The sequence below is a fragment of the Podarcis gaigeae genome (genome assembly GCF_964106915.1).
Source record: "Podarcis gaigeae genome assembly, chromosome: 1".
Classification (NCBI taxonomy): Eukaryota; Metazoa; Chordata; class Lepidosauria; order Squamata; family Lacertidae; genus Podarcis; species Podarcis gaigeae.
The window spans coordinates 46,796,786-46,824,573 of NC_139678.1; the positions used below are offsets into that span (position 1 = coordinate 46,796,786).

Sequence of the window (27,788 nt, forward strand, 5' to 3'; positions counted from 1 at the left end):
CTCCGCAGGGACCTGCGGACTTAGTCCGACGAGCTGGGTGGCAGAGCAGCCTCGCACCCAGATTTTACCGTAACATAATGTAACACTAATGTCTCAACAAATGAAACTGTTCTGTAGAAAATGTAACTTGAAAAAAAGAGACATTGCACATACTTTTGTAAACCAAGAAATCTAATAAAAAATATGTTTTAAAAAAACCAGGGCTCAGCCCTACCAAGTAAAATTCTTTTTGTCCCCCTTCCCGCAAAAGATCTCAAAGCTGTACTCTTATCCCACACATCCTTCTGTAATCCATTTTAACTGAGAGGGGCTATTTTTGTCAGTTTCCCATGCTCTGGCCTATCAGCTCTCTGCACCATTCAGCCAATCTCAATCCAAGAGTATTGCTGTAGCCAGGATGTCCCACCTATCTGTCTCCAGGCAGAAAAACTATGTGATCGTAATTTATTTATTTTTATCTTATCATAGCTACTGGCTCTTAGCTCTAGTTGAGCAGTTTCCCCCTCCCTCCTGATTTTGTGCTGACAATCCAGCCATGGATTCTAACCTTACCAAGTCTGTTAGTAGGTAGACCCAGGAGCCAATTTGACATGTGTTCTGAGGAAGCTCAGAGCTGTTTCCTTGGAAGACCACACCTATGCAGCCAGCCTCAAGAGTGTTTGTTCCCTGCCTGCTTCTTTTTCCTCACTGCCTTTCTGAATGAGTGATCCCCACTGGACACACTGCAAGTGTCTTGTTTGTAAAATCAAATGGTGTTTTTTTTACTAAGACAATTTGCTTGTATGAATGGGATATTTGGAGGACTTTCATTGTGTGTTTTGAAAATGTGTTTACTAATCCTGAAGCAGCAAAACTTTATGCTGGGATGCATTTATTTATTTATTTATTTATTTGACCAGTAGTGGCAGTTGTGGAATCATCCTACTAAAAACAAACAGAGGCCATATTGGTGAAAAAGGTGCACCCTGTGCATACTAACATCATTTATTTCTGAAGCTCATAATTCCTAATAAAGAGAAGGAAATTGTACTGACATTAAGGCAATTACATCTTTTTTTTAAGGCAGCTGTACCAGAAGATCTGGAGACCTAATTTGAAATTCCTCCTCACTGTCACAGGCTTATTAGGCAGTATTGGGCATATTACTCTAAAGAGGTAGCCCGTTAATTGTGCTTACAGCAGGGGTGGGTGGGGGAACAGTGCTTTAAAGGCTGACAAATGTATTGTTGCATGCCACCTGAATCTTTGAGCTGTCCAAGATTCCAGGGGTTCCAAGCACTTACTCAGGGTCCAGTTTCCTTGGAATGAGGGGCAGTGGAGACTGTGATATATGGTTTATTTCCATGTATATACACCTGAGCCAACAGTGGAGGGGCTCACAGCATTAACACATCAGAAAGTCTTGCCACAGCCTTGGATTCAAGTAGTAATCAAGCATGGCTCTCACTCTCAGACTTCTGGCACCTTCTACCCAGTTCTCTTATACACTGGTCTGGCCTTTGTCTTTCTCACAGTAATTGGGGCTATTACCAATAAGCTATTCTGGCTACTTCAACAATAGAACCCCCCCGCCCAACTCACAACAGTATTACAGTTGGGTTAAGAACTTAATTCGTTCCGGAGGTCCGTTCTTAACTTGAAACTGTTCTTAACCTGAAGCACCACTTTAGCTAATGGGGCCTCCCGCTGCCGCCGCACCGCCGGAACACGATTTCTGTTCTCATCCTGAAGCAAAGTTCTTAACCCGAGGTACTATTTCTGGGTTAGCGGAGTCTGTAACCTGAAGCGTATGTAACCTGAAGCGCCTGTAACCTGAGGTACCACTGTATTACATATGTTTTCATTGATTTCCAAGAATGATGGAGCTGATGAAGTGGACTGTAGCCCAGTAAATCTTATGCCACAATTCATTTGTCTTCAAGATTCTGCTGCTGTTCTTTTTTATTTTATTTTTGTGTGTGGAAAATGCACTATGATTTACTTTACAGGATATGGTGAGGGTAAAAGTGTCCACAGTATCTATAATGTATATATCTTTTTAAAAATGTTGGGGGGGAGGGGCAGGGGGGAAGCAAACCAGAACAACTGACCAGACCCCTGTGCTCTCATGGCTATACCCCCTTGGTTTCTTAGCAGCCCTGCCAGGTTCAATATATGCCAGCCACTACTGTGTGTATGTAACTGTGTTTTGATGAGCTAGAAATAAATGGATGTGGACTATACCACCTTAATACTGTTTCTAGATATAGGGTAACAGAGTTTTGGGGTGCAAGACCATCCACAACTGCTAGAGTTAGAGAATGTTAGAAATTAATAAATTGTAGAATTTATTTAGATAATATTTGGAGGGAAGATGCTAGACATTAGATTTATGCATGCAAAACCAGGAAATTCCTGGGCAGAAGAGCCATCAAGGTGTAATTACTGGACTATGGTCAGTCATTGAGCCTCTAGCAGCACAGCTCTGATTAAATAGCAGAGTTGGGATGGCAAGGTTGTAGGAGGCATGAAAATGTGCCCTTTTGAAATTTAGAGGTTGGGAAAGAAGGAGGGGAACGAGATGAGCTGCTGTGAAGGCCAGCACCATCTTGGTGGGCTGAGTGAAGGCAGGCTGGGAGAGAGGCACAGAGATGTCTGGGAATTCAATGCTAGGCTGCTTTGAGGGATGGACTCTTCTCGAGATGCGAATGCTGTGACATCTCTCTCCATTGAAAGCTTCTGGTGTAAATAAATCACATTTCAAAGACACTGCAGACTCCACCATGCCTCATTTCCCCCAGAGTTCCAAGACCCCTTAGAATCTCATGTACCGCTTGGCAAAGATTGGGGTGGCCAGTAACAATACAAGGATGAAGGGGAAATGTGGAACCCAAAGTGGAAATACATGTTGATCCAGCACACTGAAAAACAGCTTGGATGAGCACTGGCGGAACTCACTGCAGGGCTGAACAGATCAGAATGTCATGTTGCTATGCTTCCAGGAGGGCAAAGGATTAGCCCTTTATGCAGCTACCTGTCAACTGTTTTCTTTCCTCTACATGTCTTCACACACAGAGTTTCAGTCTTCTACTGGGTTAATTGAGGTCCTTTAAGACTAGAATAGCCAATTAATGAAAACTCCTGCTGGTTAGAAGATTTCTACTTTCACTGAGAACAATAGCCAAAAATGAATTCTGAAAGGTTACTGGAAATGTCATGTTGTGCACGTATCTTCTTGAAAGCAAAGTTTAAGAAAAGACAGATTGGGCAAGCAACAAGCCTGTGACTACTCAGTATGCAACATCCACAGAGGAATAGCTTACAAGTCCATGATTTATGAGTAAGGGGCTTAATCCAGCAAATAACATTTTTACATTTCCACCCTTCTCTGTGAGGGGAAGTTAATTGCTGTGTGAGCAGTTGTCATAAAGCTTGAGGAATATTACTAATGATCCACTGGATCCCTGGCTTGTTTTCTTTTCAGATAAGACTGAAATAATGCTGGTAACAATAGGGCATTGTGTGCAGAACATAAAAAGAAACATAAAAGAACTCATAATGTAACTATAAATTTATTTCATTATTCCATCTAAACTGAAATATATGACTAGACCTATGCAGAAAATACTGTTATGTGATTATTTTGCTATCAAAAGCTGCTATAGACTATGTCTTAACTAGAATGGGGTCAAATAAATTCCCTAATACAGTCTATCAGTACTTAGAACTATGCAGAAGGTAAAAGGGATAACAGACTATGTTGGATTTTAGTTGCTAGGCAAACATAAAACTCACGTTTATGGTGGGGGGAGCTTAGAAGAGTCATATAATTGCATAGCAACCTTTAATTAACAGTGCAAACAATTTCAGCTGGTATTTCCATATTAAAAAAGACAGCAGGCAAATGATAACTGCTCATTTACAATAACTGAAAAATAACTGTTATGACTATTAGACTACCACTTTATTGTTGTAGTCCAATGTTTATTATCCTGAGCAGTAAGTTAATTCACTTACATTCTATTTTTAAAATGGAATATAATTTTCAAATATCCTCTTCTCTCAGGCAGTAGTTTCTCATTTTTAAAATAGATAATTGTGTAAAGTTGGTGTCTTATAGTTTGGCTCCAGACTTATACCATGCTTAAGAATGATTAGATCTGCTGCAAAACATAAGCATTTATTTGAAGTTCATAAGCCCTGGATAGCATGCATAAGCCCAGGGATCCATATTAGGCTCCTTGAGAGTCTCCAGAGCAGATGACTACCATATAGCATACAAATCACTGAACTGTCTCCAGGATTAGGGTGTCTCTTAAAAGGACAAAGGAACCTATCCACCAGTGTTGGGTGCTGGATCCCACAGCAACAGCCCCTTCTCGCATTCAATTTACATTTCAATGCATGCGCCAAGGAATGAGTAATTTGTGATTGAAGAGACATGTTAATCATGGTTATTAATTTCAGTGTGTCCACTCTGAATAAAGGTAGGTGGAACACAACCAGTGCAGAATTGTCAGAGGAGGAATGGTGGAGACCGCCGCCCTCCTCCTGCACTTCCCAGAGAAGAGGGAGACAGTATAGATCAGGCATAATCAAACTCAGCCCTCCAGATGTTTTGGGACTACAACTCCCATGATCCCTAGCTAGCAGGACCAGTGGTCAGGGATGATGGGAATTGTAGTCTCAAAAAAATCTGGAGGGCCGAGTTTGCCTATGCCTGGTATAGATTTACAACAGTGGTTTGCAGAAGGCCACAGTTCAGAGGCTACGGAGGGGAGAAGCTGGGAAATATTGGGAGAGGAAAGGAGGAAGAGAAAGCACCAAGGGAGAGACAGCTGACAGACTCAGTGTCATTGGAAAGCATGGTACAACAATAAGTAACCAAACCCCTGTGCTGCAAAGAGAACGTCAGCAATGTCTAGGCAACACGTGGTGGGAGGATATGGAATTGCTTCATAAACCCATTTTATTTTGAATGAGTGTATGTAAATGAAAATATCAAATGCTGTGGAACAGTGCTCATGTAATAATGAGCAGTGACTACATTATTACATGAGCACTGTTCCATTACATGAGCAATGTTCATTCGAAATAAGACGAAGAATTCTATGAAACAGTAGTCAATATCCGGAATCACTGTTCAGTGTTGGACATTATATTTGCTGAATACACAAAGCTTCACAGCTTGTCTTTCATCGTACAAAGTCTGGTACTTCGCTTCATTTAAAGATTTTCAGAGACTTTGAAACTAAAGATTTAATTTTGGACTTGTTATAGTTTGAAGGAATTCTATAAAAGATTGTCTATTGTGAATGTACATGGTCATCGTGTTGCCTAGACCAGTGTTTCCCAACCTTGTGCCTCCAGATGTTTTTGGCCTACAACTCCCATCATCCCTGACCACTGGTCTTGCTAGCTAGGGATGATGGGAGTTGTAGGCCAAAAACATCTGGAGGCACAAGGTTGGGAAACACTGGCCTAGACATTGCTGACGATGCTGTCATTGGAAAGCATGCCAGACCTCCCCGTCTCCCAGGCAGCAGTGGAGCAAGCTGATCGGGGCACCTGGGGTGGGGCCAGCCGCCTGTGGGGATGGGGCAAGCTGGGGCAGGACGATCCGCGGGGCGTCCGAGGAGTCTCCCTGCCTCCTCCCACTCAGCCGCCCTACAGCTGAGGGGAAGGCGGCAGGCAGACCGTTTGGGGCAGCATGGAGCCTGCGGGTGCCCAGGCCACCACATCACTCCCAGGAGAGACATGTAGCTCAGGGGCGCTGCAGGCCCCGCGGTGAGTGCTGCCCGCCATTTTGTCACACACCCCTCAGTGGTGACACCCAGGGAGGACCATCTCCACCGCCCCCTTCCTCCACTCCTGCTCCCAGGTCCTGGCATGCATTGAGAGTAGGAGAACAGGAAGCTCAGAGGCAGAAAGCATCGATCAGCCAATGTAGGGATGATGTATAATAGGAGAGACGGAAGGGGGTGGGACTTTACTCGGAGCAATGCCATTATCTGAGACAGCATTTCTACATCTGTCTCTGTGAGTACTGAATAAAATATCTTGGTAAGAGCTTCTTGTCCATTACTGGCAGTCTGCCATGAGGGCGGGGAATCAGATTCCACGAAGACTGACAAGAATAATGCTTCCATATTTGAGGTGCCATGCCTCTGAATGCCACTTGTCAAGAATCACAAGTGGGAAGAGGGCCATTGTGCTCATTTTCAGCCCTTTCTCCTCCCTGCAAATAATGCCTTGCAGATGACCACAGCACCTGGAGACAGACTGGTTGTGTGTCCACAGCAGTGGTCAGAGGAGAAGCGGCTGCTGGCAGGAGTGTTGAGAGAAGAAACACCATGCCACAATCAGCACAAACAGACCCCTTCATCTGCCCCAACTTCATCTGCAACAAAACCTGTCTCTCCCGTATCGGTCTCTACAGGTTTGGCAGGAGCTGTAATTCTCCAACGGCTTGACTTCACCCCCGGAAGCGCACTCTTCCATGGTCTCCCAAGACAGACGGATGCCAACCAACCCCACCCTGCCCTCAGAATGCCCCATTTCAAGGCCTTCCCTCAGGGTCCCCTGACAGGGATACTGCTGGCAAGCCTCCTGACCACCTGTTTGGTGAGTGCATGGGGGAGGTCTGTACTGACAGGAGGCTGGCTGAGCCAGCAGAAGTGAACAGAGAGTTGCTTCTGCTCAATGGAAACCCTACACAGCTTGGCATAACGGGGATCTGGAATGCAGAGTGAATAAATTTTAGTAACATAAACATCATAAAAAGTCAAAATGATGAAACGGGGGCGGGAGACGACTTTTGGTCAAGCTCTCTTGTTCCATGTGGGCCTGATCCAGTAAAGAAATGTATAAATACTTCTAACAGTGTTTTTCTTGCATTAGTGCTACTAAATACAGTTGCCATTACATGTTCTGCGGCCCACATAAAACTCTACCATGACCTACAGTAATGGTTCTTAAATTATTTATGCTTTCTTACCCAAATGAGTGCAAATTAATTTTATCAGAAAAGACTGTGAAATGTGCTCGAGGCGTCTGGCTTCTGTTTGCTTCAGGATTCCTGCTTTGATGAGACCGCTCTTGCTTTAGTTTCCAGGTCAGGAATTCTGCTAGTGTACATTATAATCAACTAAGGAACTTCCAACTTCTTTTTTTGCTGAAGTCAGGGCTGGTTCAACATGGTTTTTTTTTTGTTGTTGTTTAACCACCATAGGCTGTGGGTCTCCCTGCAAACTGAGTGGGTGCCCCAGATTTCTCTTATGTCTAGGATATTGCAGAAAACTCTGGGGTAAATTCTGAGTTTACATTGGAAGCAGTACAAAAACGCAGGTTCATGCATGTATCAGGGCTCTCCATGTGAACTGCAGAATCTTCAGTTATAGTAACTTATGTGATTTATAATCATTAAAATCAATCCCAGAGCTGGAGCTACAACATAAAAACATGTGATGCATAAGGAAATACAACAAGCAAACAGTAAGAGAACCCATATAATTGATGCTGACACAAAAACCCACACATATACTAAGTAGAAGAATAGGAGTATAACCACCCGACCCCACCCCACTCACCATCCCCCCTTTCCCCCTTTTCTTCCTAACCTAATACTGCGTGCAACACTAATGTCTCACAACAAATGAAACTGATCTGTATAAAACACAACTTGAAAAAAAGGAGTTTGCTGCAATTCATTGGAAGCCGTGGAAGCTGCATCGGACGTTCGGCTTCCAAAAAATGTTCGCAAACTGGAACACTCACTTCCAGGTTTGTGGCGTTTGGGAGCCAAAACATTCGAGTCACAAGGCGTTTGAGAACCAAGGTACGACTGCAATTAAATTTTAGGAATGATTTCTGTTCTTAAGTAGCTGCTTTGTTTTATACTTTCTGGGTGTCACATGATCATATTATAAAGCGGTTGTATAATGTTATATAATTCAGGCACTGCTAGGAGTTGTTTCTTTTTGTTTTCCTTTTTTAAAATAAGATTTTATTAAAGCTTGTTCAGAATGCAATAACAACAAAAAAGGGAAATAAAAAGAAAACACAGAATCCTCTCTCATAGATAAATCTTAACTCTTGTCTCTCACAGAATGAGACGGACACTCCCAGCTCTTACATGGGAGCTTTCCTTTCCTCTCCCAGGCTCTCACTCTGGGAGGTCTTCCCTTCCCTGCCTCTCACTCAGGATCCATCCACCACCTTCATCTGTGTGTAATCCTTGGACCCTAATAACGGCCCAGAGCAGGGGATACCAAAGAAAAACAAAATAAAAAAGAAGGAATAAGGAAAGAATAGAAGGAAGAAAGAAAGAAAGAAAGAAAGAAAGAACAATGGATTTCCAATTTCCATCAGATGGTTACATAAAAGAAATTATTCAAAACAATCACTACATGGATAGGCAAACTAAGGACCGGGGGCTGGATCCGGCCCAATCGCCTTCTATATCCGTCCCACGGACAGTGGAAATCAGCATGTTCTTACATGAGTAGAATGTGTCCTTTTATTTAAAATGCATCTCTGGGTTATTTGTGGGACATAGGAATTCGTTCATTTTTTTCTTTCTTCAAAATATAGTCCGGCCCCCAACAAGGTCTGAGGGACAGTGGACCGGCCACTGCTGAAAATGTTTGCTGACCCCTGCTCTAGGATGAATCCAACTGCTCTACTTTCTGTTAAGCAATATTTTCCCAATCTTCAGACCCAAATGTCTCAAATTAACTCATTTTATTTTTTCCAAAAAATCCTAAACAGGTTGTCTAATTATTATTATTAATAAATGTCAGCAATGAGTTTTCCTCTAATCCATTATATCAGCTTTGCCTTCAATAACTTCAGCAACCAGTTTTGTTTTGTTTTCCAATGTATGTCTTATCAATACAAAAATAGGTGTGGCGCAAGAAACTTTTTATTCTGAAAGTGTGGCTTAGAGAAAAAAGTTTGAGGACCACTGCTCTAGGGTTTCCGAGTAGGGATGTTCCCAGTCCTGCCTGGAGATGCTGGGGATTGAACCTGCGATCTTCTGCATAGAAACCAAATGCTTTACTGCTGAGCTAGGGCACTTGTGCCTTTTGAACTCTGGCTCTGGCCTGGTGGAACGCTCTGCCTCATGAGACCAGGGCCCTGCAGGATCTGATTTCTTTCCGCAGGGCCTGTAAGACAGAGTTGTTCCGCCTGGCCTTTGGCTTGGAGCCAATTTGATTCCCTCCCTCTCTTCCTTTTTTCCTTTCCTTCTCCTCCTGCGATGAGGCTAAATTTTAATATTTTAATATTTCAATATTTTAATGTTGTATTTTAATTTTGTTTTTAAGTTGTAATCATTCAACTTGTTTTTATTATTGCTTGTAAGCCGCTCTGAGCCCGGCCTTGGCTGGGGAGGGCGGGGTATAAATAAATATTATTATTATTATTATTATTATTAAGTCCTTGCTCCCTCCCCATCAAACCTCAGTTAGGCCCCTAAACTGTCACTGAGCAATGGGATCTTCTGCAGCCTGCTCCTAGGACAGTATTTCTAACTTGAGAAGGTGTGGAAAGCAATTCTAGATTTAATTTCCCTGTTTGTCTATTGGCAAGTACAATTTAATTAAGAATGGTTTCTACCCAGTCCTCCAGCGCTGCACAAGAAAAGTTCCACTAATGTGAACTGAGCTAGCATTGATGCCCACTTGAGGACTGCAGTCTTTTTCTGCTTTGCCAAGAAAAACAAATCCTACATCAGGTTTGAAAAGCTATTGCAATGTCAACCACAAGAAGGCAGTGCTGCTTATTTTTTAAGTTATTAAAGTACAGTATTTTGCTAGACTAGAGGAATTGGAGAAACAGATTGCTGATCACTGTTGTGTAGGGATGCTTCGGAAGTTACCACATCCTAAAAGCATTTCCTTCTTTAGTTAAATGCATGTTTTAGATTAGTGGTTTTGTAATTCTAGTTAGCAGGTGGCGCTGTGGGTTAAAGCCTCAGCACCTAGGACTTGCCGATCGAAAGGTCGGCGGTTCGAATCCCTGCGGCGGGGTGCGCTCCCGCTGCTCGGTCCCAGCGCCTGCCAACCTAGCAGTTCGAAAGCACCTCCGGGTGCAAGTAGATAAATAGGAACCGCTTACCAGCGGGAAGGTAAACGGCGTTTCCGTGTGCGGCTCTGGCTCGCCAGAGCAGCGATGTCACGCTGGCCACGTGACCCGGAAGTGTCTCCGGACAGCGCTGGCCCCTGGCCTCTTAAAGTGAGATGGGCGCACAACCCCAGAGTCTGTCAAGACTGGCCCGTACGGGCAGGGGTACCTTTACCTTTACCTAATTCTAGTTAATGATAGCAACTTCATATTATGTTTTTGGTGTACATGTATTCTGCATAATAAAATAACCCATAAAGGAGGAAATCAAATATTTTGAAAGATCGATTCAACAGCATACATGAGCAAGAGATTGATGGTGTTCCTCTTTATTTGTATACATCTCTTTAAAAAACCCAGCACATATATTTTGTTTCCCATGAATCAGCCTGAAGATTCCATGCATTTAAGATACATGTTCTAGTAAAGATAACCCTTGTGCATTGGGATTTAAATTGTATTCCAACATGTATCACATGCTGCCTGAAAACAAGGAACTAAGGCACCAATTATCTCGTGGCAGTGAGGGAGAAACTTTTGGAATAACATCGGGACACCAGCAAGGCATGACGGATAGAAGCAACAACCAAGACTGACATAATATTTCACAAGGACAAGAAGAAACAACATGGACAGAATAAATGTCATACACAGGAAGAACAAGGATACAGTATGAGATCTTCTCTTGTAGACTTATAAATCATGAAATGCGTCAATACGAGTAAAAGTTATAAATATTGCAGCTATTGTATAAGGGATTACCATTGTGACTCGAATGTAGTTGAAATAAGATTTTGGACTGCAGAAATAAAGTAAATCATCAAACCATCAATTCTAGCACGTGGGGTGCCACCTAAATTATGTAATTTGGTATCTGAATGATTGGCATTGGGAATTGTATTGTCATTTGGCATTGATATAATGAGGCTATTATTGGATTATTGTAATTGAAAACTAATAAAAATCATTATCACAATTATTCTCGTGGCCGTCTCTCTTTCTCGTCTGCTGCCAAGAGAGGTAAGAGAGCTGCAGTTCTTTCAGCTTTCCTAGCAGGTGCCACGATGCCTTACCGGATGAAATATAGAATTATAGACCAACCATTGGACATACTTTCCCGTAATGAGCCAATGGCAAACAAAGAAGCGTTGTTCCTGTGAGCAGTCCAAATAGAACGCGTCTCCCCTCCCCACCCCGTCTCCCTCCCTCTATTTCGTTTTCTGAGCCACCCACTTTCATTCACAGCCCAATGAAAGCTCCAGTACGTACTATATCTGAGAAGTGCTGAAGGAAAGGATAATTTAGCCAAGATGTATTCTTAGTTTCTTGCACGGAGCAGGCGAGATCCCAGCCAATAGGGGAAGCCACCGTCGGCGCGGAACGGACCAATGGGAAGGGCAACTTTGGAGCGCGTGCGGGTGGGGGGAGTGCGAGTAAGAGTCTATGGGGCGGGGATTGTACGCGGCTGAGTGGGCTGCGGCTAAGCAGGGGGCGGGGGCTGGGCAGCCGGTCTTCAATCAGGTAAAGGGAGGAGCTTGAAGGACTGCTGCAACCGCGAACGGGGATGGAGATCTGAACGACGAGTAGGCGGGCCTTACAGACCGCCCCTCCCCCTCCTCCCCCGGCTTGCCGGTCAGTCAGGTGCCTCAGGATGCGCGGTTGGTGCTTCAGCCTGTGGTGGAGCCGACGACGGCTGAGAGAGACGCGGCTCTGGCGGGGAGGCCGGGTGTCGCCGCCGCCGCCTCGTCACCGCGGGCTGAGGAGGCGCTTCTTCTCGGCTCCGGGCCCAGGCGCCCCCTCAGGGTCGTACCTGCCGCCGGCAGCCGCATGAGCTCTCGGCGGCTCCTCCCGCGGGCAGCGCCTCCCCCCTTATGGAGGAGCCGCTCCCTCGTCGCCCTCCTCCTCCTCTCCCCGCATGGAGCCTTTCGCAGCCCGCAGCCCGCGCCGCCCCGCTCACCCGCCGCTGCCGGCGGACGGCGCGGACGGCGAAGAGGATGAGGGCGCGGCGTCGGCGGCCACGGCCAGCTGGAGGACGGCGGCGTCGGGAGCGGCCTCGTGCGATGGCGGCGGCGGCGGCGGCCTGCTGTGGACGGCCGTGTTCGAGTACGAGGCGTGCGGCGAGGACGAGCTGAGCCTCCGCCCGGGCGACGTGGTGCAGGTGCTCTCGCAGGACTCGCAGGTGTCCGGAGACGAAGGCTGGTGGACCGGCCAGCTCGACCAGCGCGTCGGCATCTTCCCCAGCAACTACGTGACCAGCAGCTGCAGCAGCAGCAGCCGCCTCTGCCTCCGCCAGGGGGGCGCCGCCGAGCTCCAGGCCCGCTACTCGCAGACGCCCGCCATACAGTGTAGGAGAGGGAAGGCGGGAGGAGGAGGGCATGGCGCGGGGGGGGGGAGGGGGAGAAGCCAGCAGTGCTTATCCCTTAATTCCTTTAGGCCCCTGTTTCCTGGGTGAGGCTGGACTCCCAGCTCCAGGGGCTCCCTGCTGCAGACGACCCTTCAGCGTTAGAGGACGAGGTGGCTTGAGTTTTCGACCTGTGCCATCTGTATAAGCTGCATGTTGGTTAATCAAATGTGATTTTTAGCTCATTTTGATCGATTGTGGGATCTTTACCTAGAGGTGGCAGTTTTCCCTGTACCTACTTTTTTACCTCTCCCTGTTTAACGAAACTGCAAGGATGCGAACTTGCCCATATACCTTGCTGCTTCGAGAGGTAGGGAAGGAAGGGGCGTGGCGCTGGGTTATATTTATAGTGCCACTGCTTTTTCTGTCTCAGCTTTGCTCTCAACACCAGTGAAGAGCTCTTCTGTTCCGCCCCTTCTCATCTGGGTTTCTTAATAAGCTAATTAAATGCCAGGCTGCTTCAGGTCAGATGAATGTTATTCAGTCTGATGGTATTTTCACTGTAACTACCTGGTGATAGACCCAGGACAGCTTTCAGTACTGTCATCTGTTACTGAATGAGTGTATATGTGTGCTTACCTTATAGTTCATGAAAACAAAAGTTGTCCTTCCTCTCAGTAGAGATGAAAACTATAGAATATAGCTGCATTTTCCATCTGTCCAGCTGACTATTCTTCTTCATTGTTAGACATCTTGTTATGTCCAGGGTGTGTTTCTCCATTTTCAAATCCATCACAGTGTGATTCATTCTCCACATTCTACTCTTACTTTTGCTAACTACATATTTTTAAAGTAACTTGTTCTGAAGGAGTTAAGAAATGCATAGCCTAAAGTTCAGTGCTAGGTGAAGGCAGATAAAACACATTTTGAGAGTTTATGAGGAAGATACATTACTTCTTACAATAAAGCTGCAAAGAGACTGCAACGTCCTATATCTTTGGGTATGTCCTGTCTTGTAGGCCTTCCTTTTTCTCACCCCTACACATGGATATACTTCTAAATCTAACCCTTTGCTCACAGTTTTTCTGCATCAGCTGCCTTCGAGTGGGCTTGTTTTGAGGATGTCTTCCTTCTGTCGATGTTTCACTGCTCTCCTTGAATGCAAGCAGATGCAAAGGAACTGAAGCACAAACTTATGCAGGATTGTGACTTTTATTCTATTGTATGAAATTATATTTGAAATATTAGTATTTCATTATAAATATATTGTGAGCAAGGGATTGTAAAACTTTGTATCTTCCTTTTGGGGTTTAATCTATAAATTATTCATGGCCAGGGATTGGTGTTTCTTTCTAGGAGGTAGGAAAGGAATAGGACAAATTATCACTGATGTATTAGGATCAGGAAACCAGGCAATTAGCAGCAGTATAGTTCCTGTAACTGCTATCACAAACTGCATATGAGACTTTTTCTGTCTTAGAAGGCCAGTAGATGTTAGAGAGGGAAAACATATAACACAGCCTTACCTAATGGTTCAGAGGCCCATCTCTCTTGACTTGTACATGCAATCTGCTCAGTGCTCACCTGTTAAAAGTTGGCCTGGTTATATACCTTGGTCTTTACTTTAGAGACAAGGGCATGAATTGGTTTGTCATTTGAGTACTTGTTTGCAAGTAACTGTGAAAGGCAAGTTATGAGGGCATAGTGTCTCTTAAACATTACATTCTTACTGACTTAATATGTATTTAAACTATTTTTTTTATACATACTATTTTGCAAAGTAACTGAGATGGTGTGTGCTAGGCTTTTTGTACCTACATTCCCCCCGCAAAAAAGCAGCATGTTTTATTTTCAGACTCTATTTGCATTTGAGGCAGGGTAAATCATGCATTAGTAGTTAGAGGGCACTTCAGAACACAAAAACAGCAAGGTTACATTAGAACGTTAAGAATACTGGCTGCCGTGTTAACAACCATTTGTAGCATTAAAGGAGCTGTCCCTTCAGCACTGTTTGGTTTAGATCCTCAGTTTCCCTCTAAGAATGCTCAAGAGATGTTTAGTGTGCATCTTACAGCAGACATTCCACTCCCAGGGCCCAAATTATGGAGGCCCACCAGTCCCAAAATAGGGGTACAGGGGCGGAGCCAATAAGAAAGTGGAGGTGGAGATTGTCAGCTGATCATGTCAGTCACTGATACCATTTTCTATTAATGCCTCATTTCTCTTTGGAAATTGCTAAATTCTTTACTACAGCAGTTTCCTTGCTATAGGGAGTTCCATAGTTCAGCTTTCCTCAAGCTAAGCACAGGCTTTGGCTCTGGAGGTATCATGACTCACTCTTCCCCTTTTAGCCAGAAGTTGCTGATCCAGAAGTTTCAAGTAGTGAATAATTCATCTATTCCCCCACCCTCTGTATATCTCTAAAAACATTTTATTTCTTCCATATTTTCCTTTCAAATTTGTATCCTGTACTCACTTCCAAATTGCCAATTTCTTTCAGCCTCCCTCCTCTTTTCAATACTTTCTCCTATGACATCTTTCCTCTCATTCCCTTCCTCTCTATTTCCCAGATTACTACACTACTACTTTTATAGCTGATGCTGCTAGCATCTGCATGGCCAAATGGCTCAGACTCCCAAGACAGTAGAAAAGACTACTGCATGATGGGGGTAGGTCGTACTGCTGAGGGCCAGTAGTGGTCCTTGGCCTACAGTTTGAGAAATTCTCCCATGGTATGTCACATCAAAGTATTACTCAATGTAATAGAGCTTCTCACTACTCCTGAAATAGCTCACCAAAGGACTTAATGTAATTTCAAGCACTTTTAAGTAGGGAATTCAGAACTGTATTTCCTGCTGTCTGTCAGGCATTATGACACACTTCGACTTCCTTTTCCCTAAGTGAAGAAAGTATGCGAGTTGGCAATAATGTTTCCTGGTACTGGCATACAGATTTCCTGTTTTTCTCTCAACATAAATTTCCTGAGTGGCTTTGTATTTTAAGTTTCAGAACTCTTTTAGTGAGTCTTTAGTAGTGATGACTCCTAGTCAGATGGGCTACAATAGGTTTCATGTAATTGACCAACCATCAAAAGAGATGCGTGCTAGTCCTGTGTAGTCTGAGTGCTATAGCCTTAAGGCCTGTGTTCTGTCCTCCACATCTTACAGGGTGGAGGTAGATGTAGACTTCAGCATGTGGATAGATTCATGCAAGGGGAGTTGATCCTTCAAGCATAAAGGCCCCAAACTATTAAAACATTAGACGTAGTCTGAATTGTGGCCAGAAACAAATTGGGAATTAATGCAGTTGATACAACACTGGTGGAATAGTACCAGGCTCCAAGGGCAGCACTTCATAAAATTCATTGCAGTAGTCTAACCTGAAAATAACCAGCCTTGAAACTCAGGTGGGAGGCGAGTTAAAATATAAACAAATTGTTCATAATACTGCTGCCTTTTCTGGGGAGGTCTTACCATACTGGTCATAGTTTTATTGCAGTATATGTACTATATCATGTTGCAACTTTAAAGTGCCATTAAATATGTGTACTGATTCCAATAGGTTACGTGTGGCACTTGCCCAGTTAACGAAAATGTAAAATGTTCTGTTTATTTGGCACACTTGAATTAGGCTGCTGGCAGCTAAACATTTTTATAGCCGATGCTTCTCATATGAAAAGAGTAGTACAAGGTAAACTAAAGTCGTAAAGAATAGTAAAGGGAGATGTCTGCCTTTACAAAAAACTTCATTGCTATAACAATTGTTTATATTGATGGAAATAACTACATGTTAAGCACAAGCAAAGAAAAGCTGAAATACATTTTGTTTTCTTTTATATATTTGTAGCTACCTGTGAAACGTGTGTATCTTTTTAGCAATGAAACATTGTATTTTTTCTGAACATATCCAACTTTATAATTCAAGCCACCAATAAAACTTTATTATAAAATGACCTAAAATAGGTATATAGAATTGTTGCTTACAACAAAATTGCGTAGGGCATTTTAATGATACTACCTTGGTACAATTTTTCCAGACAAGTTCTAATAGCCATAAGAGCTTAAGAATTTGTTGACACACACCTAAACTGTTACATTTAAATGGCAGAATAATATTATTTAAGGCAAGGAATAATGCTGAAGCTATCTACTGACAATATTTAATCTTGTAAAATAACTCATATTTCTTTGTTTCTCCATTTATAGTACGGGAGATTGACTTCTCTGAGCTGGTTCTGGAGGAAATCATTGGAATTGGAGGCTTTGGGAAGGTCTATCGTGCAATTTGGCTTGGAGAAGAAGTTGCCGTCAAGGCAGCTCGGTATGATCCAGATGAAGACATCAGTGAGGCTATTGAGAATGTGCATCAAGAAGCCAAGCTCTTTGCCATGCTGAAACACCCCAACATAATTGCACTTAAAGGCGTATGTCTAAAGGAACCTAACCTTTGCTTAATCATGGAGTTTGCCCGTGGAGGGTCACTGAATAGGGTGCTGTCTGGTAAAAGAATCCCACCAGACGTTCTAGTGAATTGGGCTGTCCAGATTGCTGGAGGAATGAACTATCTGCATGATGAAGCAATTGTTCCTATTATACACCGGGATCTGAAGTCCAGCAACAGTAAGTGGGGAGTATAGCGGGTGTGATGTTGGGGCTTAGAGAGAAGTGGACAGCATAGATAAAATGTTAGCAACTTGAAATATATTCCAGCCACATAAGCTTGAGGACAAAATTGATGAGTAGGCTAGAATGAAAGGCAGGGGCATGAAAGTTTCCCATGAGACTTACTCTTACCAAGGTTGCGGGTACGATTCCCATATGGGACACCTGCATATTTCTACATTGCAGAGGGTCTGTCTAGATGTTCTGCAGGGTCCCGTCCAACTCTACAGTTCTAAGATTCTATGACGCTTCTGGCCTAATGGTTCCTTTCCCCTGGTTTAGAGAACAGCCATCTCCTAGAAGTTTATTTTTTGTATTGAAGATTTAACCAACACAATTGTGAATTCCTTTCTCGCTCTTTCTTTTAAGGCACTGTTGCCAGTTGTCATCTCTGGTATGTTAAGAGAAACTTGTGACACTTAGAACAGAGTTGTGAAGGTGATGGAAGGTTAATTGCCCTTGCTTGTTTGGATGTCAAAAATGGTAGTGGCAAGAACATTGTGATGTAGATTGATTTCCCCCTCTTCTGTCTTTTCTCCTTCTGCCCCGTTTCTATGAGCATGAAGCATATCAGCAGTCTGGGAGTCCAGACTTCAAGACTTCTATTACCTATGAAGTCTTTGAACCTTGAAGACAGTTCTGTAATTTACCACTTTTCTCGTCACTTGGATCAAGAAAGAATGACTTCCCTTACTTTGACAACACAGTCATATATGCAGTTTTCTATAACACTGGGCTGCCGTATGAAAGCTGCAAGTACAGTGGTACCTCGGGTTACAGATGCTTCAGGTCACAGACTCCGCTAACCCAGAAATAGTACCTCAGGTTAAGAACTTTGCTTCAGGATGACAAACAGAAATCGTGCAGTGGCAGCAGCGGGAGGCCCCATTAGCTAAAGTGGTACCTCATGTTAAGAACAGTTTCAGGTTAAGAATGGACCTCCGGAACAAATTAAGTTCTTAACCAGAGGTACCATTATACTGGTCTACTCCTGCTGCCAGTCTAGCCCATAGGATATTTCCAGAAGGTGGAGTGAGACTGGCAACAGTAGAATGGTTGGCCAGCAACTCTGGGTAGTTACTTAAGCCTTTTCTCTCATATCTGAATAAATCTGATTTGTAAAAAGCATCTTAGCAAATTACTCTTAAAATAAATGATGTAGAAAGGAGATTAATGTTATCTATATTATGGACCTGAATTATGTATAGACTAAAAGTATAACATTTGAAGCAGTTCCCCATGTTTTGTTAAATAACGGTTTCACAGGAGAGTTACTCTGATTAAATTCTCTATCTTAGAACTTCATGCATACTCTATCTGGATAATTTTCAATATGGGTCAGTATAGCAGCATGTTCCTTCCACATTAGAAAGATGGAATCAAGCATGTGGATGAGAGGGAATGTGTAGCATTGAAAGTATGACACAAATTGCGATAGCCTTGTGAGACTCTTGGTGAGCAGGTATCCTAGATGTGGAGGAGAAAGCAAACAAACTTAATTTTGATTCCTTTTTTCCTCCTCTTTGGTATAGTATATCTAGGATGATAAAATTTATTTTGTTAGAACCCTCCTGTCATTTGTGTGTGCAACACCAGCTTCTCACTTAAATTTGTGAGGAGTTCTATTAAACTGGTTAGAAGTGAAGTTTGTTAATTGTGGAGAAAATAGACACTGTTGGCAGCCGATGTGTAACTAATTAAAAATAAACCTCTTAGCAAAGCTCCTCTCTGTCAGTTTCCAATACAATTAGCAGGATGCTAGCTGTCAATGTGTGTTAAATCTCTTTGACCTTGGAAATAATTTTGTCTTAGAACCATTTAGGTATTTGTTGTTCCTTGTATTAAGGAGATATCTACATGAACTAGTTAGTTCAGTGCTCAGATAAGTGCTTTATAAGATGTGTTCACATTTTCACAACTTTGGATAAGAGATGCAACTAAATAACCTTTTTTTTTTTTGTAAAACTAGTTAGTTAAATATCTGTGAAATTCAATATCAAACTACAAAACATGACCAAATAGGTTTTCTAGCAAAGTATAGTAGGGTTACAACAGTTGTGCTCGGTAGCATTATTTTTGCCATATTACATGAAGTGAATGTGACAAATTCCACTACAAGCCAGAAGCTGTGACATGTCCTTATCCATAGTGTGTAACAAAGTGGCCACAATTTTTTGTTTAAATCCAGTTTCTGTCCCTCATAGTTGCAAAGCAGACATCATACATTTTTTCAAAGTTCTCTGTCTTCGTTTTATTTTTCCACAGTACATGAATCTGGATATAGGAGTAAAAGTATCTTAAGGGCAACACTTTAGGAAAAATAATATCATTAGCTTTTTCTGGCAACTGATGTGAATCTTGGAGTACCAGGTAGTCTGGTTGGGAAGAAGTTTACAGGAAACAGTTTAGGCACTTGTTTGCTACTTCTCACCTGCAAATAACTCTGTTTTGCTTTGCAATAACAAATTAGCTGCTGGGATTTTCATCCCAAATTTGTTTCTGAAGATGGGGTTCAGGCTCTTAAACAGCCACTTGTGTGGTCACCTGCAGTAGGTAAGGATTGTCATTAAGTTACAATGGGGTTACACTAGGTAGGTAAGTGAGCAAGAGTTACTTCTGTGAACTCACTTGCAAAACTGGTATATTCCTGTTCTTGGTTCATAATTGGTTAAATGTGGGCTTTACTAATTTAGAACAAGTATGTCTCCAGTACTGTACAGTAGACCCACAACCTATGCAGGGGTTACGTTCTGGGGCTAGCACATAAAGTTAAAATTGCATATAGTCAAACACATTGGGTGCAGTGGTGGGTGGGATTGCCAAAGTGTTTTTTTCCTGGACATCCATCCCTTAAAAAAAATAAAAAAATTGCTAGGCGTGTAAAGCTGAATGCGCACAGGTTAAAAGAGTGTAAGTTGTAGGTCTACTGTGTAAAGTGGCTGCCAAACTGGAATTTAACCTATATATTAAGCATTATTTTCCTCTTTGAAGTGTCTGATTAATCTCCATAGGAGTAATCAGAAATTGTTCTACCAAAGTAATTCCATCTGTTTAAGAACAGGTGAATAGGAGCTCTAATTTCTTTGCATACTGCTTTGGGAAGACTCCTCAACCTCCAATGCTTTCATATTGTTGCACAAAATCTTAATGTTTCAATTGCCATTTCTGAAATAGGATAGTTGAAGACCTTCTATACATGATAATTAGAGTGCATGTCTTTTAATATGTTGACAACTTTGTGTTTCATGGTAGCATATTGGCAGGCTGGTAGAGTAAGAATGTTGATGTAAAATTTTTAGGACTACAGACTTGTGTATTGCAATAGAACAATTGTGAACTTCCTTAGTTGTAAAATGAAATGCATACCTGATAAGCACAGGTGGAATTTGACAAATTGGTAGCACCTGCCCTAAAACAGCTTAAGTATAACAGTGCTCAGTTCCTGTTATTGTTTTAGTTCCTCATATTATTCAAGAAATAATAATAATAATTTATTTATATCCCGCCCTCCCCGGCCAGGGCTCGGCTCAGAACTGCTAACACCAAATATGAATTACAATAAAACATAATAGAAAACAACAAACAAACAAAGAAACAGTTAATTAAAATACTGCTTAAAATACAGCTTAAAACACAGCTTATAATGCAGACCTGTACAAAGTCTGTTTGACACCCTGCTTTACCAGTGAACTGGGGGCTATGAACCAGCCCAAAACTCAGCGAGGATGCAACCAAACAGTTTTCATTTTTAACCTACTTTGTGGCAATGATAGAGTTGAAAAACAGTTTTTCTTCACTACGTGCGTATTCTCAGAGCATTATCCATTTGAACTTTTCTCTGTGGTTTAACAGTCTCACAGATGGATTGTCAAGGTGAAAGAACCCTCAGAGGTATGCTGTGACATGTTTGCTAAAGATTTTGAGGATTAAATTACTCATATCCATTTCTACTTGGTGACAGATAGTTCTGTAGCAAAGTTTAGGAAGGTGTCTGGAGCCCTACCTTGTATTATATTGAATGAATTTGGAGCCTAATTACCCAAGTTAATATGATGCTAATTGTGTGAATTCATTAAACATATGCAGCATAAAAATGTAAATAATAGCCTTTGTGGGTAGCATAAGCAGCATCAAGAAGTGGGGAGTAAGAGCTTAATCATTGTAGAGGCAGCTTGATGTAGTGATTAGAATGTCATAGTAGACTAGGGAGATCCTGATTCAGTTTTCTACTCAGCCATGGAGATTACTGAATGGTAAATTAGGCTGAGAGATATGGACTAATTTCACGGGGTTTTAGGATGAAATTTGGGTGAGGTTGGATGTATGTTTTCTTGAGTTCTTTGAAGGAAAGGTGGGCTATAAAACTATGAAATGAATCCTTTCCCCAACCTGTCCTAGTCCCAGCATTGTTTCTACCAGTAGTGATTTCGCCATTTTGAAAATATATATATTTTTCTATTTAAAGAAAGTGATTTTTATTGGTTCTACCCAGGAGGAAGGATTAAGCTATCCAGAGTCATGCTTAACTTGAAGCCCTACATGGTTACAAGCATACCTAAAGAAATGCTTGCTTTCCATATATTGCCATTCTGCTGAAATAATAATCTGGCATCCTTCTCCAAGTGCCTCAGCCATCAAAACTGAGACAGAGGTGGCTTTCTACTCCGTAATATTTTAGTTGGTCCTCCTATGATGATATTTTCTAACTGGCTCTGCTAGTTTTTCTAATAGCTTCATACCATTTTACAGGAGTAAATATGCTTCATTGAAACTGCATTGAACTTGCTGCTACTCAGTATCCTCTGTCTGTCTTACTGCATGCATTCTGCTGACATCACTGCATGCAATTTACTATCTATCGCAATTCATTTTGGTGTTGTGTTTCAGCAATAGGAGAGGCAGATGAAAAATGAATAACTATCAAGCAGCACAGGCAGCTAAAGTGCAGTGAAATGCAAGTTGCCAAAGGCGTTCTTTTGCAGGATCACTGTGATCCCTCTTGGGTAAGATGCCTTTTAGATGGGAAGTTTGTAGATGGAGCTTTGGCTTTGAATCTGCTTTTGTTTAGCTGCATCTATCCAAAATATCTGCAGTCACATATCTGTCTCAGCGTGCAGTTACATTGGCATTTTGTTGGTGTAAATGGAAGCATTTCAGCTTTATCTCAGCTTTTCACTAAAGTTAATTTTGAACAGGATCTTATGGAAAGGACTTTCATTAATGGGTATTCATTATTCCATAAGGTCCCATCATGTCCTCATTCCTCAATTTAAGAAGAATATGACAAGCTGGAATGTGTGCAGAAGGTAACCAAGATGATAAGGGTGTGGAAACCAAGGCTTATGAGGAACTGTTGAGGGAATTGGGTATGTTTAGCCTGATAAAGAGGAGATTGAGAGGAGATATAATGGCCATCTTCCATGTATGATCTAGTTGAGATTCCTGAATTGCAGGAGGTTAGACTAGATAACTCTCGGCGTCCCTTCCAACTCTACAATTCTAAGTGTGGTCCTAGTGGCCTAGATCACTTGTCTTCAACCATTTTAGGTTCTAAACCAAGGGTCACCAATCCAGTGCCTGTGGGCACCATGGTGCCCAAGAAGGCATCTGTTGGCACTCTGGGCAAGTGTTCCAGTCTCTCAGCTTTTCTTTTTGTGTGGCGTGTTTGTTTATGTTTGTGTATGTTTGCGTATGTTTGCATATGAAAGTAAGAGAGCGCGTAAGCTTATGCTTTCCATGGGAAGTCAGCTATTGGGGTTGTTGTCTCTCTAATTCGTGTTATGCCATGCTTCCATGGGAGCCATTTTGTGCATGGCATCCCCAGCATTCTCTAATTCAAGTGCAGTACTTTAACCAAAATAATGCCCAGGGGCCAGAAACTGAAAGCACCCAAAGTGCCCATAATTGGACTCTGGAGACTGAGCAATCTTAAAAGCATGGGTTGGGGATAACAGAACTGCACCACAGGGAAATATTTAGTAGGGATTTCATTTGTTTCTTTTGTAACCTTGAAGTCCTCTTGGACTACTGTAGCATAACATTTCCCAACTAGCATCTTCCAGATGCTTTGGATTGCACCTCCAATCATTCCTTACCCCTGGCTATGCTGGCTCTCAGGTTGATGGGAGTTGGAGCCTTTGGAAAATTCCAGCTTGGCTTCTGTAGAGTGTTGTCCCCAAGGCGCCATTTACTGGCTTCAACTGGTACATTGAATAAATAAATAAATAAACTCTGCCCATCTGTCTGGGTTTCCCCAGCCACTCTGGGTGGCTCCCAACGGAATAATAAAAACACGATAAAACATCAAATGTTAAAAACTTCCATAAACAGGGCTGCCTTCAGATGCCTTCTAAAATTCAGATAGTTGTTTATTTCCTTGACATATGATGGGAGGGCATTCCACAAGGTGGGTGCCAATGCCGAGAAGGCCTGGTTCCCTGTAACCTCACTTCTCGCAGTTTCAAAACCCTAAAATGTATTTTATATAATTGACTTTTTATTTCTATTCTTTGTATATTGTATTGTTGTTTTACTGCTATGGCCAATGGCTGACGCAAATAAAGATTCATTCATTCATTCATTCATTCATTCATTCATTCATTCACTTCTTGCAGTGAGGGAACTGCCAGAAGGCCCTCGGAACTGGATCTCAGTGTCCGGGCTGAACAATGGGGGTGGAGACACTCCTTCAGATACACTGGGCCGAGGTATACATAGCTTGGCATCCTGCCAGAGAGTGGTTTGTCAGGAGCAGATTACATCAGTGCTGCAGTGTCTGCTTCAAATTCCTGTAGCTTTCCTGGGTACAACTCAAGACACACTCTTCAAATCTATGCAGCTCTAAATGACTTGGGCCATGTATACCCAAAGAGCTTCTTTTCCCTCAAGTTCTGTTGCTGTTACTAAGACTGACAGCCTGAGAATGTCTCCTTGAGTTGGTGGATGAGATTTGTAGGAAAATAGATTTAGGGCTCTCTCAATCTCAGGCTATGTATCTTAAAAGCAAAGCATAATGTTTTCAATCCCACCCCCCAATTTAAATCAGTTTTTATTTTATTTTTAAAATTAACTATTTTAAAGTGAAAACTTTGTTTCTATCCCCTCCATCTTACCTCTGTAGAAAGGTATTTAAAAAGTCTACTTAATAGATGACTGTTTGACAAATCTAATTAAAAACATGTATGAGATTTTTCAGACTTTATAAATAAGATATCCAACGATTTGCAGGAGCTACCATAAAAATGTCTCTCTTCAACCAGACGTTTGACTGATTAAAAGTCTTTGGCATTTTAAATGTGTTTGGGGCTGTTTTAGTTTTATTGTGTATTTTGTATTCTTATTTTGTATATGTTGTGAACCACCCTGTGATCTTTTGATAAAGGGTGATATAATAATAATTATAATATAATATAATATTCTTAATCTTCAAAGTTATTAAAAATTCCCAGTAAGTTTGCAGTATTCAAATGTTTTACCATACAGTGCCTTGATGTTGGGTATTTGTTCTTGTAGTATAGTGGGAAGTTCATAGGAATACAGCCTGCTGCTTTGCTGGTGTCTTAGTTCTCAGCCTGGCTTTTTGCTTGCCAGGAATGACACTTTCTACCCACTCTTTCTACCCACTTTGTCTGTGTTCCAGAGAGCCTCTTTAGTAGAGAGGCCAAATATATTTCTCATAGCTATCTCATAGAATCATAGAGTTGTAATACCAGTACCTTTCTTGTCTATTACATTCCCATTAGGGGAGATGTGAATTAGGTTGATTTGCTTAAGAATGGTATTGATTACGATTTAATAATGGTACAGATAATAGCTAATTTATCAGTAGCTTGTATTGATTGTTTTATGGTATATTTTTGTAATATTTGTGTTCATAATTTGATGTACACTACTTAGAGATTTTATATTTCAAGCAATTTAAAAATAACCTTAAATAAAAATGCTGAGCAAATGAAATTCTCCTCTACCCTTACACTTTAGACACATTCAGTGTGACATGTGCAGTAGCAGAGCTTCTGTCACTTCTTCACCCCACCCAACCCTGCACCTACGGACAAGATCTAAAAAATGACTTTTTTTTTTAGAGGAAGCATTAAGTATAAATTGTATGTTCACTAAACATTAACCTTTTTTGTCCCTGTGTGCCAGTATTGATACTTGAGAAAGTGGAAAATGGAGACCTAAACAACAAGAACTTGAAGATCACAGATTTTGGCTTAGCCAGAGAATGGCATAGGACGACCAAAATGAGTGCTGCTGGGACGTATGCTTGGATGGCTCCTGAGGTCATCCGTTCCTCCATGTTTTCTAAAGGCAGTGATGTGTGGAGGTAAGTATATTGGCACTAAACACATTGGAATGTTAACTTGCAGCTCCTGGAAACCTATTTTAACTTTCTGTGCTTGAAATTATGTTTACTTGTTGAACAGAATTGCTAAACACTTGATTTACCAAAGCATCGCTCCTCCCACATCTTGTTTTGATACTGTTTTTGTTTCTGTGCTTCTGATTGCTTTGTTCTAAATTCTTACACTTTTATTTAGATGTACATTGGCTTATACATTAGTTTTCTGTATTGAGAATAGACAAACTACCAACAGGTATGTTATGCACTGAAGTTCTCACCCTGGGCCAGCAGGGGGATACTGTAGATAGTTATGCAAATGAAGGATCGAAAAGTGACGTTCAGTGATTGGATAGTTTTAGAAAATGGCAACAGTTACATTGTTCTGGAGCTCTATATAAGCAGGCTGACTGAGCTCCTCAGCTTAGTTCTATTCCAGCTTACAAATAAAGAGCTGCTTTGGAAGAATCGCTGTGTCGTCTGATATGTTCGCCCACAACTTAACAAGGTACAGGTTCAAGTCAGTTACTTAAACTAGATGCCCTTCTTTCCAGCATGAAACTTCCTGACTCATAAATTTTCTGTCAAAGATGATAAAACTTGGAATCACCAAATCGGTAAAATGCCAAAATGCCCTTTTTAAAAAACTCGATGTTCCAGTTTTGCTCCAAGTATTGTGTTTATATTTTATAGTGTAGGTATTATATTTATAGTCTTAACCTTTTGTCCGTTATCTTGGCCCTCATTGCTGGGCAAAGAACTAAAAATCCCAGTTTTGTTTCTGCCAAAGACTTCAGTGCATAAATAGGATTGGTACATGGTCATGGCACAGGTTATAAGGTGAAGCAGATACATATAAGGTGTAGACAGAAGGCTATTAGCAAACTAGGATGTTGATCCAGCAGTGGCAAGCCCCTAGCATCTTCCTTTTGAATATTGTGGCAGGCACAGTAGCCATACTTTGGTCACTGGGCAAGTAAACAGATTTGGTCTCTGAGGTGTCTTTGTCAAGGAAGATGGTGTTGGTGCCAGCTCAGCATCTGATTTACTTTCAGTTGCTTCCCTAGAGGGAGGGGAGGCTCCTCCCTCCCTAGACAGAAAGAGGCAGAGGCGTCTGGGCAGGGATGTTTGATGTCACAGGGGTGGAACATTCCTTCACCAACTTGCTTGCATGTACCCATCTATCTTCCAGAATACAGGCCCTCTACCTAGGTTCAGATGGGACACAGGTGGCACTGTGGGTTAAACCACAGAGCCTAGGACTTGCCGATCTGAAGGTCGGCGGTTCGAATCCCCGCGATGGGGTGAGCTCCCGTTTATTGGTCCCTGCTCCTGCCCACCTAGCAGTTCAAAAGCACATCAGAGTGCAAGTAGATAAATAGGTACCGCTCCGACGGGAAGGTAAACTGCATTTCTGTGCGCTGCTCTGGTTCGCCAGAAGCGGCTTAGTCATGCTGGCCACATGACCCGGAAGCTGTACGCCGGCTCCCTCGGCCAATAAAGTGAGATGAGCACCGCAACCCCAGAGTCGGTCACAGGTCCCTTTACCTTTACCTAGGTTCAGACACTTCCTGGAGTCCTGGTTTCTCCTCCCCCATTCCCCTAGGACCCTTACCAGTTCATCCATCTCCCCAAACCCCTCAGAATCTGACCATCCCCTCCGTGACATCTCCACAGAACTCATTCATTACATCCATGTGTACTTAATTGCTGCTGTCACTTCTAGGAGAATTGGTTGGTTTAAAGAGAGAATTACATTATTAAACTTTTCTTTTCATAGCTATGGTGTGTTGCTTTGGGAACTACTAACTGGGGAAGTACCATTTCGAGGAATTGATGGCCTAGCAGTAGCATATGGTGTTGCCATGAATAAACTTGCCCTTCCTATCCCTTCAACCTGCCCGGAACCTTTTGCCAGACTGATGGAAGGTAAGTGTTGACTGCATTGGACCTGACAAGATACATGCTACTATTGGGACACAGTTCAGTACTGATTTTATGAAGATGCAAAACAATTTGGCTTCTGTAGTTTTTCAACAAAGTAGGTAGTATGTTGTTTCCTTTGTCTACTAAAATACCGGTTTCCAGAAATGACAGGTGGGCAGAATGCTGTTGTGCTGTTGTCTGCAGGCTTCCCACAGGCCTTTGGTTGGCCACTGTGAGAATAGGATGCTGGAAAAGATAGACCATTGGCCTGATCCAGGAGTCTGTTATGTTCTTAAGAAAGCTGTTCTTCTACTGTATGTATTCTGCTGCAATAGCAGATTGCTATATGGATGAAGCTTTTGCACGTGAGAGGGTAGCACCTAGTAAAGATTGTGCCAGGATTTGAGTTGCA

At 42.2% G+C, this 27,788-nt stretch overlaps 1 protein-coding gene across 2 annotated transcripts in view; it reads left to right on the plus strand.

The window, feature by feature from the left end:
• The first annotated feature begins 11,320 nt into the window (after nucleotides 1-11,320).
• The window catches only part of MAP3K9 (mitogen-activated protein kinase kinase kinase 9), an 80,566-nt gene continuing 64,098 nt past the window's right edge, over nucleotides 11,321-27,788 (plus strand). Inside the window, exons 1-4 of one of the 2 annotated variants that reach the window (XM_083746468.1) lie at nucleotides 11,321-12,449; nucleotides 16,651-17,064; nucleotides 25,255-25,435; nucleotides 27,231-27,379. In XM_083746468.1, the coding sequence (XP_083602594.1) occupies nucleotides 12,020-12,449; nucleotides 16,651-17,064; nucleotides 25,255-25,435; nucleotides 27,231-27,379 (1,174 nt within the window). In that variant the 5' untranslated portion in view covers nucleotides 11,321-12,019. The remainder of the gene's footprint in view (nucleotides 12,450-16,650; nucleotides 17,065-25,254; nucleotides 25,436-27,230; nucleotides 27,380-27,788) is intronic. The other variant, XM_083746467.1, reaches the window with a different exon arrangement.